Source organism: Homalodisca vitripennis, unplaced genomic scaffold, assembly GCF_021130785.1.
Source record: "Homalodisca vitripennis isolate AUS2020 unplaced genomic scaffold, UT_GWSS_2.1 ScUCBcl_1031;HRSCAF=4140, whole genome shotgun sequence".
Taxonomy (NCBI): Eukaryota; Metazoa; Arthropoda; class Insecta; order Hemiptera; family Cicadellidae; genus Homalodisca; species Homalodisca vitripennis.
In genome coordinates this window covers 41,995-56,929 of record NW_025777168.1, presented here as the reverse complement: position 1 = coordinate 56,929, position 14,935 = coordinate 41,995, and the positions used below count along the sequence as shown (strand labels likewise).

Genomic DNA, 14,935 nt, shown 5'->3' with positions numbered 1-14,935 from the left:
CCATAACAGAGTTCTCTTTGGCCTCGTCCGTCGTAATGACCTGCGAGTTATCATCAAAGGCGAAATATCCGACATCTTTTCGGCATTACCTTTGACAGTAGTTGGTACTTTGGCTGATACAGAGATTTTTGAAAATACGTACACATTCTCGAACCTTAAATCCGTTCGGGATCTACAAGTAGATTGAATAGTACGTTTGTTTTGCCACAGTTCGAGGGGCCTACAATCAGGCTCCTTATAAGTGTCGGGTAGGAGCGGACGTTTTTTGTTTTTGCGGCCTAATCCCGCTACCTATAAACTCGTCCCATATTGCAGACTTTAAACATTATACCTTGCTTTACGACCTTCATTTTGGTAATGGAGTTTTCCAAGGCACTGCGTCACCTTTTATATTTTACTGTGTCTGGACGAAAAATGTCTTTGGAGTTTACCCAGCTATCGTGGGTATGGTCAAAGCCACGCCACCGCACCAAGGCCTTGGGGCCTTTCCGCCTAAGAATTTTATCGACGAGATAGACGTTTCCTGTTGCGGTTCTTATCAGTTCCTGCTCATAGAAACCGCCTTGCAAAATGTTGCCTCGTATATCTTGTAAAATATATGTTACAGGTTTTGTAGGTTTTATTGCAAAGATTATAAACGTCTCGTTTGACCAATTGGGTAAATAACCCTTTTTGAAAACTCCTTTGTGTCTGCTTATCCTAACCCGGTCGTTTACATTGTATTTAGGTTTTGTCGGCTTAATGGGTCTACTTTTGTTTATTCGGTCGAGAATTTGTTTTACATGTTTCTGTCTAACGTCTTTTGGTTTCATACCGGTCGTCCTGTGTACGGTACTGTTTGTACTCATTAACTATAATAGGTAGGATACTTAACCATTCGTAGTTGCCGCGTGCCATAAAACCGTTTATACATTTTTTCTTTAAGAGTTCTGTTTAGTCGTTCTACAATGGAACTTTTCAAATGTGATTGGGTGGAGTACAGGTTAATGTTGTGTTTTCCTTATGAGTTTGTTAACGTGGATGTTGTACCACTCTTTACCTTGGTCCGTTTGTAAGTTTTTCATCTTATGTTTAGCTAGTATGGGCCCTAGTGCGGCTGCGACCTCTGCACCGGTTTTGTTTTTTATGGGGATGGCGAATGCGAATTTTGTGAAACAGTTGATCATCGTTAATATATACTTGTACCCTTTGTTTCACTCTTGAATGCGGAATCATCTCTACAAGGTCGGCCTGATAGAGATCGTTAAGTCCTTTCAGCGTGACCTTGCGTCTAGGATAATTTCGTCTAGCCGGTTTGTGCAGTTCTCTCGCTATAGCGTCCATGTTGGGAAGTGATCCTTAGGTGGTAATACAAGTGTATTTATAAATGTCTAAGTGGTGTGGTTTTGGAAACATCCACGTCAGGAACAGAGTGTCTGACGCCCAGGTTAAAACATTATTGGGTTTTGGAAGTCAGTCCAGAAGTGACTGGTTGACACTCCGTGACCCAATAATGCCCCACCCCTTATTCTTAGACATTACACACACATTCACGGTCTCAGGGACTTATGGGGTTTAGCCCACCCGAAAGACCACATTCGTACCGAGCCGTTCGAGGGCCTAGTCTTGTTCATCTCCATGCCCAAGCCCAAACCCCTTACTGAGCTCCCACATTCATACATACCCATTTGCACAGGGACGGTTGGAAAGAAGGGTGATGAAGACGACTGGAAGTGTGCAGGACGAGGATTGGTAGGATGGATGTTTACAATTTTGGCGGTTTTTGATTGTTCGGACGACGCCGAGCAGGACCCTTTTCGTTTGAGGTGCTTTTTGAATTCTACCTCCCAGGCTAGGAGATAGTCTACCTCGTTCACCACACCACCTTCCCAGTATTCGCTTTCTATAGCATCGTGTAGAAGGGCCTCTTCCAAATGTTCATAGTGCAGTCCCATTCTTCTTCGTCACGCGGTTGAGCCTGCCAAAACTTGATAAACCTTGACATGCTATGCACAATGTCCCCGCGCGCTCACTGGCAAGAGTGTTAGGGATTTCGCGCATAGAGTCCACGCTGTAAGCGGAATACCCCAGAGTTTCTGATACATCTCATCGCCCTATAACAGCGCTCACAGAAGTTACACCCGTATTTTGGCATGATGTGGTATAACATGAATCCGTCGTCACAACTGATTAGACAGATCTCGCATTCGTCCGGTGATCGGGTAGAAGCCATCTCTGCAGGTGGATCCCGTAACCGCACTGAGAGCGAGAGTGGACTGGATGTAGGAATGGTTGGAGCTATACTGAATACCTCCCAGGATGTAGGTCATGTGATCTCCCCTCCACTTGGACGCTGAGCTCCCGTACTCTGAAACGCGGTTAGTTACAATGATAAACTCGTTGTTAGTGGTCCTCCGGGTGGTCGTCAGTTTTGACTTCGCTCCTGACGTGGGCAGACCCGCCGCCACAGCCGTCTCTACCGCCGCCATCCATCTCTGCCAGGAAATGGAGTCGGGGCTCACCGTCAGCTGGAGCGGGATGCACGGCGCGAGCGGCGACTTTATTATGGGAGGTCACGGCGACATAACCGCTCGCGCAGCAGCCAGGTAGTGGAGTACGACTTCACCGTTTCGGAGTTGTGGAGGCCCCTACCTGACCCCTGTGTCATACCGCCCTGGCTCCCGTGGGACGAGGTCCCTACTCTCCAAGCCCTGGCCGCCCTTCAGCTATGCAGAAGCTTCGAGAGTAGAGAGGGGCTGCTTCGGCATTTTGAAGAGTCGGGACCTTGCGGCTTGCTACCGGTCCTCAAGGGTGTGTGGGACGAGTCAGGTAAGTCTTGCTGTATGTCCCGAGGATTCGATGTGTTTATTTTTATGTTTTTTTAAAGCCAAAAGGTAAAGTGTCATAGGGTCCTTCGAGCCTTCTTTTGGGGTCCTGTAATTTTGAATAATTTGTGCTCCTCCACTGTAACAATGGTCTTTTCTTTAGTACGTCTTATTCTGTTTTTCAACTATCTCCAAGCTTGCATTGGTCTCACTCAGCACCATTTCTTTTAATTTGGAACAGTTTAACGTTTGGCTATTTTTTAAATTTAGAGTAAGGCCTTTAATTTTGCAGACCCCAATTAGTGCGTTTTTGCTGGTGGACCATAGGAGATAGGCGTAAGTCTTGGGGCCGCCTGAAACAAATTCTACAATGTGAGAGCCGGGGCCGTAGTTAACCAGTTCATCGGTCATCTCGCCCAAGTAATCCCCTGTGGGGACCTTGTACATACCTTCCCTTTGTACGTAGAGGACACTGTCTGTGTCGTAATAGAGGACCTGGTTCTCCAGAGCTTCCAGATGTTCGTAAAGCTTGAGTCTTGCCTGGGAGGTAGTGTAGGCGGCTAGTACGACGTTAAACTGTTCTCAGGGATTCCCCGAATTCGTCAATATGTTGCCAATTAACAAGGAGTACATTTTCATTTATTTCTTGTAACGTATTTACTTGGACCCCCGGACTTGTAAGTAATTTGTACAGATCGCCTGGTTCTCTAAACAATTGATGTCTTTGTTTGATTCTCTCTTTGGCCGAATTTACCCCAGAAAGAATTTAACATTAATTTAGCTAGGGAGCGAAGACCCCCGTTCTTTAAAATTTTGGTCGGGTCCAGGTGAATACCTTCGTGCTCATGGTAACTGTGAATGTACTTGGCCTTGTCTTCTTCAGTGAGGCACCAGGTGGGGTAACCTGATGCCTCTGGTTTGATTTTAAAAAATTTGTTTATGAAGTCGATGAATAGGCCCCCTGTCTCGTATCTTGCCACCTCCTCGTACTCCCAGAGCTCGTACATTTCTAAAATTTTGTATCCCTTTTCCACAGCCTTGCGTATTTCCTGCATTGTCCATGTCCCTGTCATGTACAGTCTGTGTTGGACATTTCTTGACCACATGTGCGGCAAAGGGGAAACATTAATTTGTTGTTCATACGTGCTGGAAGGACGGGATGATACAAATTTAGAGGAGGCAGAACTTTTACACTTGAGGAGACCTTCGGCCTTCAAGCCACTTTCTCTACACTCCTTGTCCCCTACACAGATTTCAGGGTGCCCCCGAGGATACATTCCACGTTTACAGACGTACGGGTAGAGTGAGCAGACGTCCACGTACTGGATAGTTTTCCCCGTCCTCGCACTTGTGATAGGATTTCGCATTTCCTGTCCTTCCCCCGAAGAAGGCATCTCTGGGATTAAGTGGGAGTGTATTTAGAATAGGGAGTGAATTTAGATGGTCCAATTTTTGTTCTTTCTTTAGTTTTTTAAACTGACATCTCCCACATTTCAACTACCTCGTAGCCGGCATTCTCAAGTCGAGAGATTTTGGATTTGGTTCTCTCGAACCTTAAATGCAGAGTATCGGAAGGGTCATCCGTAAGGGGCTCTTACCTTTTAAAAAGGAAAACATTTGGGACACCCGTGGAAGTAGCAACCCTGAAACTCATAAACCCGCTCTCCGTCAAACCCATCAGCTTTTATCCCCTCAATTTTGATTTCTCTCCCCCGCCCAGCGTGCTGAATTTGAACACCGCGCTTTTCTTCCTCCCAAGACAACCACTGCAAAGCGATAGACGATTGGTAGTCGACCATGCGGTATCCGTTCTTAGGGATCAGACCGATGGTGTTCGGTTTTAGGGAAGTTTGCGTCTGAAAGCCAGGTTGCATGCGCTTGCAATGGTAACGGCTTCCATGAAGGGGTCAACATTGCACTCTTTCAAGAAAATGGCTCTGAATCTAATGCACGCCTGCGCCAGTATGTCTACATCTGAAATACAGTACTCGACCAACTCTTTTTGAAAATGAAAAACTACATTGTTAGTGACTTGTTCATTATACCAATTTTCAAAGTCTCTGTGGGTTTTCTCGAACATGGTTTCAGGGCTGTAGTACTCCTTGGATGGTATGGGGCCTACATAATTTTGGTTTGCCAATGTGTTGAAGAGGTGAGGGAAGTAACCTTCTGGAAGTGCAGAGAGGGCCATGGGGAAATAGTTTAGTGAGTCAATGAATCTGACGTTGTGCAATTCCATGAGAATTACTTTTGTGCCTCGCATGATCAGTTCCGGGGTGAATTTGGTTTGTTGTTTGAGAAACGTACTGTAGCAAAAGCAAAAACTGGAAATCAAAACCTTGGCCATTATGGGCCATCACACATACGTTTTTGAATTTTTTTCTCTCCTCCATTACATAATTCATAAAATGATTGATAGGGTCTTGTCTAAAGACCCTGGTGCGATTGTTGCAATTTTCACATGTTTCACTACCATCAAGGCATTGCCAACAGAACTGTTGCGAAAACACAAAGGTTGCCTCTGTGAACTTTAGAATTTTCGGTTAAAATTTCATCTTGGCGGGTCTCAAGATCGAATAAAATGAACAGAAAGTCTTTGGTTTTGGGTTTATTTTTGTCGACCCGCATGTAGCATTGATGGTTTGGTGGCATATAATCGTTACAAGTTTTGCACAACACTTCACCACACACGTTTTTTGACTTACGATTTCTGAAAAATACGAGTTTTTGGCAATCTTTACATTTATTTACTGCCTTGCAACGCTCACTCTTGTGGGCTGCGAAGCAAATTTGGTTTTTGAATTTGATGTTACAATTTGGACAAAACTAATTCCTCCATGCTCCTCTTTACATGGCGGAGATACAGTCTGACACGCGGGGCAGATATTGGAACACCTGTGTTCACCTTTATGTTCATAGGGGGTATGGCAAGGCTCGCAGAAGTAGGTACATACAAAAGCCGCAGTGAGAGATGTAATCACGTTGTAGTGTCCATCGTGATACAGCAGGTTGATTTTGTACTGAGCATCAGTGTTGTTACCATTAAAGTACACAACCCGGCCTTTGTTTCCATAACTGTAGACTGTAATGTTGTAATTTTTCAGGTGGTCTTGGAATTTTGAAAGTTCGGGGATCCCAGCTCCCCGTTCTGAAATTTGGACACCGGCTTTGGTCATCAGTTTTTGGGCTCTAAAAAGTTTGTCTCTTACATTTGTCTTCACGTATAGCTTTGAACTGAGGATCTTTTTTGGCCCTTGCCTTACCCACAACGAGAGCACGCGGTAAATACAGGTTGTCGCTATTATTAATGACTACGATACCCTTACGGGACTTACACTCTTCGTAAAAAGTATTGTACAAGCCAGGTCTCACTCTACCCGTTCCTTCTGGAATATTTACTCTAGTGCATTCTACTTGGAATGTATCGCTGGAGGTGAGGGTTTCGAAATTGCTCTGGACGATCCCGCCGAATATGGTCCACAACACGTCACCGTCCAGCTCACTGGCGGGTTCGGAATGCTACGTACCCGGCTCTTTGATTTTAAATTTAGGGACCTTAGAGTGAAACCGAGTTGGTCTGTGCCTTCGGCATCGGCCTTCATTCGGGTCCACGATTTCGGCGAACCCCCGTCTTACCCAGTCGAGTTCCGTCACCCCTTCAGGGACAGAGTTAAATTTAAAGGTCACTTTAGTACCAACGGACTCGAAACCTTGTAACGTAGGTCTCGTCGGTACACACTACATGTACGGGCTCCATCTCTGTATTTAACTGTATAAGTATAGTAACGGTATAACTGTAGTAACTGTATAAGTATAGGATTGCTTAGTACTATCTAATTAGTGGGTTAGATTTCGAGACTATTGAAATACGCTAGTTTACTTGGATGTGTTGCTGTGGTGTGCTGCAATCTAGCGCGCCTCTGCCACAACTGACTGGAAGGGAATAAACTTCGGTCTCTTATAAAGCCCCAGTCACAAGGATCCAGGATATGGGAATGGCCGCAGTGACCCTGGGGCGGACGGGGTAATCTTGCCAAGCGGAACCGGACCAGGATGCGGCTTTGATTAAAGACTGTGTTTCCCGGACGCGGTGACCCTGGGCGGGCGGCATTCCCAGACAGGCGGCATTCCCAGACGGGAGTGCGGTTGACCTTCACGGATGTGGTGCGCTCGACCCGGACGCGGCTGCCTTACTGATTAATGTTTTTTTTTGTTTCAGGTGGCGGGTACGGCTGACGGCGGACTCTTGTATTGCAGTTTACAGTATACTCTTATAGTTTAGTTTTATTTAAAATAAACAAGGTAAAATTTTTTTTGGTTCCCGTCAATTTTTTTTAGACTAGGGAATTTTCCCCGCATTTTTCCCTCCCTCGAGGGATTTTTCCCGCTCGTTCCCGCCAAACCGCGACATGGGCGCCGCCATCTTGGATCACGTGACCTTCTCTCTCGACCAATCAGAATAACTCCATAAGAGCCCATGTTGGAGCTACCTTCCGGGGTAGTCTACTCACGACCTCGTTTTAATTAATTAGAGCCGTCATTCCAAATTCAGTGTACGTTCGTCACAAGGTACAACTAGTGGAAAGAGAAGTTTGATTTTTTATTTTTGAATTTAGATTGAACTTAGAAGTGAACTTTTTATTTCCAAGTGGTATTTAATTTTTATTTGAAAACTTTATTATTTTATTTCAGAAGAGAGCTCTGATTTTTAATTTTATATATATGACTGAAATTTGTATTTCTTGCCAAAGGACCCTTTTAATATTACAAAATGATTTGTCAATTCTTTTGTGGAAAATATAGAGTGATTTGAAGCAATGAACTATTTAATTTGCCATTTTAAATTATTTTGTATTTAGAACTGTAATTAAACCAGATAATATTTAATAGTTAAAAATTTAGTAATAAATTTTTACTAAATATACACTTGGAGTTTACTAATGAAAAAAATATTTTATATCGTCTTGCATGTCTGATTTATAATTTTCTTCATAATATTTCAATAATACAAGTCGTTATAGCCCAGGTGCATGAAGATACATTACGAGAACGCTATAGCTCAATAATTTGTTTTAGGAGTAAATAAATTATGTGTATTTTTATTCATCTGAAGTTATATTAAAACGACATACATTTTTCAGTTTTGCTCTACATTTTGACATGCCTATGTGTTCTTTACATTTTGTTTCGTTGTGTGGCTCGCCTCCTGTGCGGGCCTCGAAGAGATACAGATAATACTGATGTGATAGAATTTGAATTGTATGCGGACGACGACGATGACATACTTGATGTTTAAGCCAAACTTCAGGTTACTGCATCCTTTTATTTATTAGAAATTATATATTAACACGTGATAGTAAAACTGTCACTAACACTTTAATTGAACAAAAAATTTAAAAATTTAATTACTTGGAGGAGAAAAATAAATTGACAACACAATATGTGATCAATTTATATTTGGGGGTTGTGTGACAGGTCAAATTACGATATTAAAATATTCGCGGGGAATTAGCAGACGGTGAACCAAATGACCGTGACGCAAGTAAATCACATGTTATTGGAATTGAGTTTTATTTAATTAATAATAGAGAAATGTGTTAAACTTTATACGGGAACAAATTCAAATAATTAAACTGAGCTAAACATAACTAAAATTTTTTTGTTTTTACTAAAAGTACAAAATAAAATTACGCAAAAAAGCCAATAGTGGGATAAAATGACTTGCGTATTGATGACATCAGAAAGCACATGTTGCAAAAATTTAAATAAAAAGCGATAGAAAAATACTTAAAGAAAATATAAAGACTTAAATTGATCAATTATAGTAAACGTGATAAAATTCGATAATTATGAGAAAAAAATTAACTTATATTCAATCGTGAAGACGTTAATTTGAACGGGAGAGGGGTTGAGCATTGTTTGAGACAGTACGCAATGTTTTGGCCCCAGAATCCTTCTTCTGTTTCGAGAGCTGAAGCAGAGAGGACGTCAGACGTGTAGATCCACCTGGCAATGATGCAATACGGAATTATTGTGCAATAGTGTATTAAAAGTTATAACCGGGCGATGGGATATTGTTTTTAGTGAATAAATTAACAACAAAGCAAAGTTAGTACAATTAGTTGTTTGTATTACATCAAAATAAATTAACGTATCAAAGTGATTTGCTTTGTTTTAATATGATTGACTATCCCATGTGCGAAGAAGTGTGAGCCTTCAATGCAGTGATATACAGCGCTTATATACGTTTTACATACAGCGCATCTTGGGAGGAAAACAAGAAAAGCGTGTCCCTCACGACAGTGGACGCAGTGACCATAGCACGGCTTGCAGAGTTTTTCCAGATCAAACTCCTCTAGCTTCTTCGAGATCTGCGGAGCGGAGCGACGTTCGCCTGCACGAACTATATCGTCTTCGTCATCAAAATGCAAATGAGGGGTTTTCCTCACGCCCACATCGTGTTTAAGATTGACGGAGACAAGCAGACGAAATCGACTCTGTAATCCGCGCGGATATCCCGTCGGAAGAAGAAGCCGGTGTAAGACTAAGAAAGTTGGTGTTGCAGCACATGATCCATGGTCCTTATGGCACAGTTCATTGCACCGACTTTCTGTGCAGGGACGCTGTGAAGGGTCACTGCACAAAGTTTTATCCTAAGCCTTCCTGCCAGACATCCCACGTAGATGACGGAGGATTCGTGCAGTACAGGCGGGACTATAGAAATACCGGTCAATCAAGTTACGCAACAGGTATGTTTACTGTTCACGATAACACCGCACTATTGCTTAAGTATGAAGCACACATTAACTTGGAGCTTGCTCTACCTGTCGCGTCATCAAGTATCTATTCAAATACCTGATGAAGGAATGGATCACTTCAAAACGTCACCGTCACTCCTTTGTGGCAACAAGAGGATGAGGTAGAAAACTATGTGACTAAGAGAATGGTTGGTGTCGTCTCTTGGACTTCCCAATCTCAAAGTCAGAACCACCAGTTGAGTGTCTATCTTGTGTCCATCTTGAGGGTAAAATGCACGTCTGTTTTCGTCCCGGTGATCTGACCTCCGCGATAACCAGATCAAGCTCCAAGTTAATATTGTATTTTAACAGACCTGTTGATAAAAGTTTTGACCGCTTTACCTATCAGACATTTTTCGAAAAATAATTCATGACAAACGACCCGAAAACTGAACCGTTATATGAACATGTTTGTACATAATTTTTCTTCCAAAATGTCTTCCTAAAACTACAATTTTTGTGTTTACTAAGTACGTATTGTTACGTATTTGACAGTTTTTTAGGAGTGCAGTAGTATTTGTACCACGTAGAAGGCTACTAGGAGATATTACAACAGCTCATTGTTTTACTTAACAGTAGTTCTATTCACGTGACATTAATTTATAAATAGTTTTGTGTGTAATTCGTGTTCTATAACAGTTCTATATCATCCATGAAAGTAGCAGCCCTGAAACTCGTATACTCGCTCTCCGCGAACCCATACACTTTTAGCCCCTAAAATGTCTCTGTCCCACCCCCCCCGTGCTGAATTCTTACAACCGCACTGTTCTTCCTCCCAGCTCAGCCACCGTAAGGCAACAGCCGATTGAAAATCGGCCAAGCGGTACTCTCCTTTTCAGGAATCAAAGCGATTGTGTTCGATTTAAAAAAGTTCCGTCTAAAAGCCAGATTGCATGCGCTGGCAATGGTGACTGCTTCCATGAAGTGGTCAACATTGCACTTTTCAAGAAAATGTTTCTAAATTTAATGCACGCTGTCGCCAGTATGTCTACATCTGAGATACAGTACTCGATCAAACTCTTTGTTTTAAGTAGAATACTAAATTGTTAGCGACTTGTTCGTTGTGCTAATTTTCAAAGCCTTTGTAGGACTTTTCAAACTTGGTTTCAGGGCTGTAGTACACTTTAGATGGGATCCCTACATAATTTTGGTTTGTCAATGTATTGAAAAGATGAGGGAAGTAACCATTCTTCTCTAGGGTAAGGTCGACAGCTTTGGGGAGTGCCGAGAGGGCCGTGTGGAGGTCAAGGAGTCTATAAATCGTACATTGTCTAGTTCCATTAAAATTATTTTTTGTAGCTTGCATGATCAGTTCAGGAGTGAATTTAGATTGTTCTAGAATGTACTTTATAAAAAAACCGGAAATCGAATTCCTGGCCGTTGTGAGCAATGACACATACGTTTTTGAAACGATTTTCTTACCTCCGTTACATATTCCATAAATTGACTGATTGGATCTTGTCTAAAGACCCTAGTACGGTTGTTACAATTTTGAAAAGTTTCACTACCACCAATGCATTACCAACAAAACTGTTGCGAGACACAGAGGTTGTCTTTATGAATTTTAGAATATCCAGTTAAGGGGAAGCCGGAAGGGAATTTTTTTTATTTTTTATGTTATTTGATAGCTCTAAGCTTCTTGTTTAAGAAAATATAAAACATAATACCATTAACATTCGCAAATATGTAGGAAAAAACTATGAACCCCCTCTGCACTGCACCCGATTTTCCCAGTGGGAACGCGTGGTTTTTTCTACGGTATATGCGTACGTAACATCAGGGCAATAGTGCTGAGTATTATGTTTGGCAATACTGTTTGCTAATAGGCTGTCTTCTACTGTCTGCTGTTGTTGATGAAATATTAGCAGCTTAATAGTGTTTTACAAATTCGTGGTTACCTTGTAACATTATTGTTTACAAAGTGAACATTTTTGTGTTTTAGTGTCGTTTAGGGTACGTAGTATTTTTGTTTAGTGATTTGAATGGTGTAGTGGTAATGCCTAGGGCTAAAACTTTCAACAAAACTAAACCAAAGTACAAAGGGAACCAATACCATTCTAAAGATCGTAGGCCTAGGCCAAAGCCAGATGCTCAGCCACAACCTAAGCCTAGTCCTAGTCAATCATCTAAGACACTTGCTTCATCTTTCACTGAATACGATACTTACCAATCCTCAGGTTATGGTAATGTCATCTTTGATGTAGGCCTACTTAGTAGTTTAGTAAAAAGTTTTGTTAGGCGTAAGTTTTGCGATGGCGATGACTGCGTAGAACTATGTGTTCTTGACACCGGTAAGTTGTTTCAGTCGTGGCCTAGCTGTGAATTTGGAACTAAAGTGTAGTCTATGTTTAGAATCAATAACTTTCTGCAACTCAACATTCAACAAAGAGAATGAAAAGTATGATATAAACATTATGTTTGTGTACGCTATGCGCACGATTGGTCGTGGCCTAGCCGCTGCCAACATATTTTGTTTGCTGATGAACCTGCCTTCTCCACCTCAAAAGTTTGAGGCTTAAGTTGTTGCTCAAAGCAGTAAAAAGGTGTACTAATGAGAGCATGGTGAAGGCTACCAAAGAGGCTGTGGCTGAGAATTGTGAAGAAACTAAGACTGATTTGTTGGTATGTCTCGATGAGTCGTGGCAGAGACGAGACAACAAATCCTTGAACGGTTTTGTCTCTGTGACCTCGTTTGACACTGGTAAAGTGTTACATGTGGCAATTATGTCTAATTGGAGTCGGACAGAAATATGGCTATTACTAAAACAAAATCTAGAGCTGAAAATTCCTGAAGATTGGATATCAGTTGTACAGTCGTCACGTCAACATCCTGTACCCTTTAAAAACAGTTGAAGTGGACCAAAGTCTCATTAGAAACTGGGTTGGATTCTTAGACGTTTTATTCTTTAAAAAATGCCTATTTCCCATAAGACCAGTAAAAGAATGTACAGTTGCAGTAAAAAAACCATCAAATTTTATGCATCGTGACTTATACAATGGTGCGTGGATTTCTTCTCCAATAGTTCCACAAGGAATAGTCCACCGAAATCAGTTTGCTGAGAATCTTCGACTAGCTTCTAGCAATGAATTCATACTACCTACCGGTCCTCATGCTTATGACAGTGAGTATTTTACTTTCTCATGTTATACTGATCACTAATATTACAACGTAAACTAATTAGACTTAGCAACAAAATTACAATAATTAACTCAATACTCAATGTGTCATAGTAGAAAACCTTCTTTAAGTCAATGTAATTTAATATTAGTTTATAAAAGGGTTCTTTTGTTTTCAGGTTTGTTACCAATATCTGAGGCAAAATATGTGGATTTGAACCACTTAAAACAATTTTGTATGGAAAGAAGAGCTAAAGAGTACTACAGCAATTTTACCACATGGAGAAACTTGCAAGAAAAAAAGGTCCACCAAAAATAAATGATAGACAAAACTCAGCTAATATTTGTTTTAAACAAATTTCATTGTCAAATTTACTACATAGATTTAATACACAATAAAGCATAAAATAAAGTGTTATTTGTCTCTAGTGGTTTCCCTTATAACCAATATGGTTTGTTTTAAGTTAACCTAGGTTGTTGGACAAAGAAAATTTTTTCCCCTGTAAAATTGGTACTTGTTGTTGAAAAATCCGACGTTACTAAGCAACAATTGTTACTTGAAGGATGTTATTTACTCTATCCTCCTGAGTCCCAGAGTAAATCTGTGTTTTAAAGTGTCAAAATCCTAAGTGGCTATATTTAGTACAAGTGCCTGACTGTGCTTGAGTCCTGGACAAACCATCCCTCTAAAGTGGGTCAAAGACCTAAGTGGCTATTTTTAGCCACTCGCAAAAAAAAATTCACAGAGTCCCTCCTAGTTGTGTTATTCCCATTCAGGTCGCAGCACTTTGATAGAAAGAACAGTTTTTGGCCATAGTAGTGCAAAGTTTTGCCACCAGAATGCTCTAGGTATGCTCCAGTCTTCTTAACCTAAAAATGACTGACCCTCCAGAAAAACGTGACCGGCCAAAACGTTCATGTAAGTACTTTATTAATATATTTTAGCCTTAGCTCGTACTGATATCATTAGATAAGAACTATGTCTGCATTTTAAACGATAAATTGTGACAATCGGCTTTTGTTTAAAGTAGCTATAACAGGTTTATTTTTGTAGTTCCTAAAAATAGGCACTTAGGCGCTATAGACTATAAACCCATATTTTTATAGTTCCTTTTTTTAGTCACTTAGGTCGTTAGCTAAAATGTTTTTCTTTAAAAAAAATAATAACAGCTGACAAATATATAATGTAGTTGATTATTTATGTGTTTTTAGGTCAAGGCAATCAAAACCCTCACTACGAACCAGTCAATCTAGATGATTCTGAGATTGAGGGCGCGTTAAATGATGATGATGAAGAAGGGGACTTGTTGAGACACAGAGACCGCTTTTTTGATGTGAATGAAGTTATTGGAAATTGGAGTGATGACACCGATGAAGACCCCACATACGAGCCTCCCAATGAGCCGGATCGTAAGGAAGACACGTCAGAAGAGGATCCACAACCAGAAGCAATCCAGCGAAAAGAAGTAAGATAACTACCTGAATTCCAAAATTACTTATTATCTCATGTATTTGAAATTATTACTAAAATATGTATTATAGTCCTTGTAATTTTATAATAAGGTTGCTATAACAAAGCTTAGTACATTTAAAGGAAGTAAAAAAATATGTATGTCAGGTTGTTTAATTCTGGAACCATTGAGAGAAAAGTTTAGTAATTTCAAGATTATTTTATTTAACAATCTTTTTATTTAATTGTTTGAAAGTAGCAAAAATATATATGGAATTGTTTTTGTTCCAGGGAAAGAGGAAGAAGGCGCTCACTAAGAAAAAGGGAGATGGGGCTAAGAAATCGAGAAAAACGAAAAAATCAGGACAAGGATTTTTCACCCCCATGGAGGACAGGACCATTCAATCCGACACCTTTGACGATTGCTCAACCAGCATACCTACCTATCGACAGTGATGACTGGACAGCTGAACAGTATGTACAGCAGTATTTCGACGATGATATTTCTTAAAAAAATAGTTGAGAAATCAAATCAGAACTACTTGTTGAAAACAGGAAAGGACCTAAAACTAAGACTACCTGAGTTAAAAATTTGGCTAGGCATAAACTTTGTGATTTCAGCTCTACAAGTACCATTGATTAGAATGTGTTGGGAAAAAAAGTGGAGGATTCCACTTGTAGCAAACAACATGGCGAGAGATCGCTTTTTCCTTATTAGGAAACTGGATAAAACTTGTTTTTGATAACGAAATTACAGCAGACGAAAG

The 14,935-nt window shown here is 40.8% G+C and overlaps 1 protein-coding gene across 1 annotated transcript; it reads left to right on the top strand.

Annotated features, from left to right (window-relative positions):
* Nucleotides 1–13,507: 13,507 nt before the first annotated feature.
* LOC124371175 (nucleolin-like) lies at nt 13,508–14,624 on the top strand. The gene is made up of 3 exons (XM_046829489.1): nt 13,508–13,637; nt 13,931–14,184; nt 14,460–14,624. Exons 1-3 carry the CDS (start codon nt 13,595–13,597, stop codon nt 14,622–14,624), a joined length of 462 nt encoding a protein of 153 aa, XP_046685445.1. The 5' UTR covers nt 13,508–13,594.
* The last annotated feature ends 311 nt before the right edge of the window (nt 14,625–14,935 follow it).

Bases quoted from the DNA above. Each gene is read 5' to 3' on its own strand.
- LOC124371175 (XM_046829489.1), top strand. From the start codon at position 13,595: ATGACTGACCCTCCAGAAAAACGTGACCGGCCAAAACGTTCAT. The intron at 13,638-13,930 runs GTAAGTACTTTA...ATGTGTTTTTAG, and splicing joins TGACCGGCCAAAACGTTCAT to GTCAAGGCAATCAAAACCCT. The intron at 14,185-14,459 runs GTAAGATAACTA...TTTTTGTTCCAG, and splicing joins AAGCAATCCAGCGAAAAGAA to GGAAAGAGGAAGAAGGCGCT.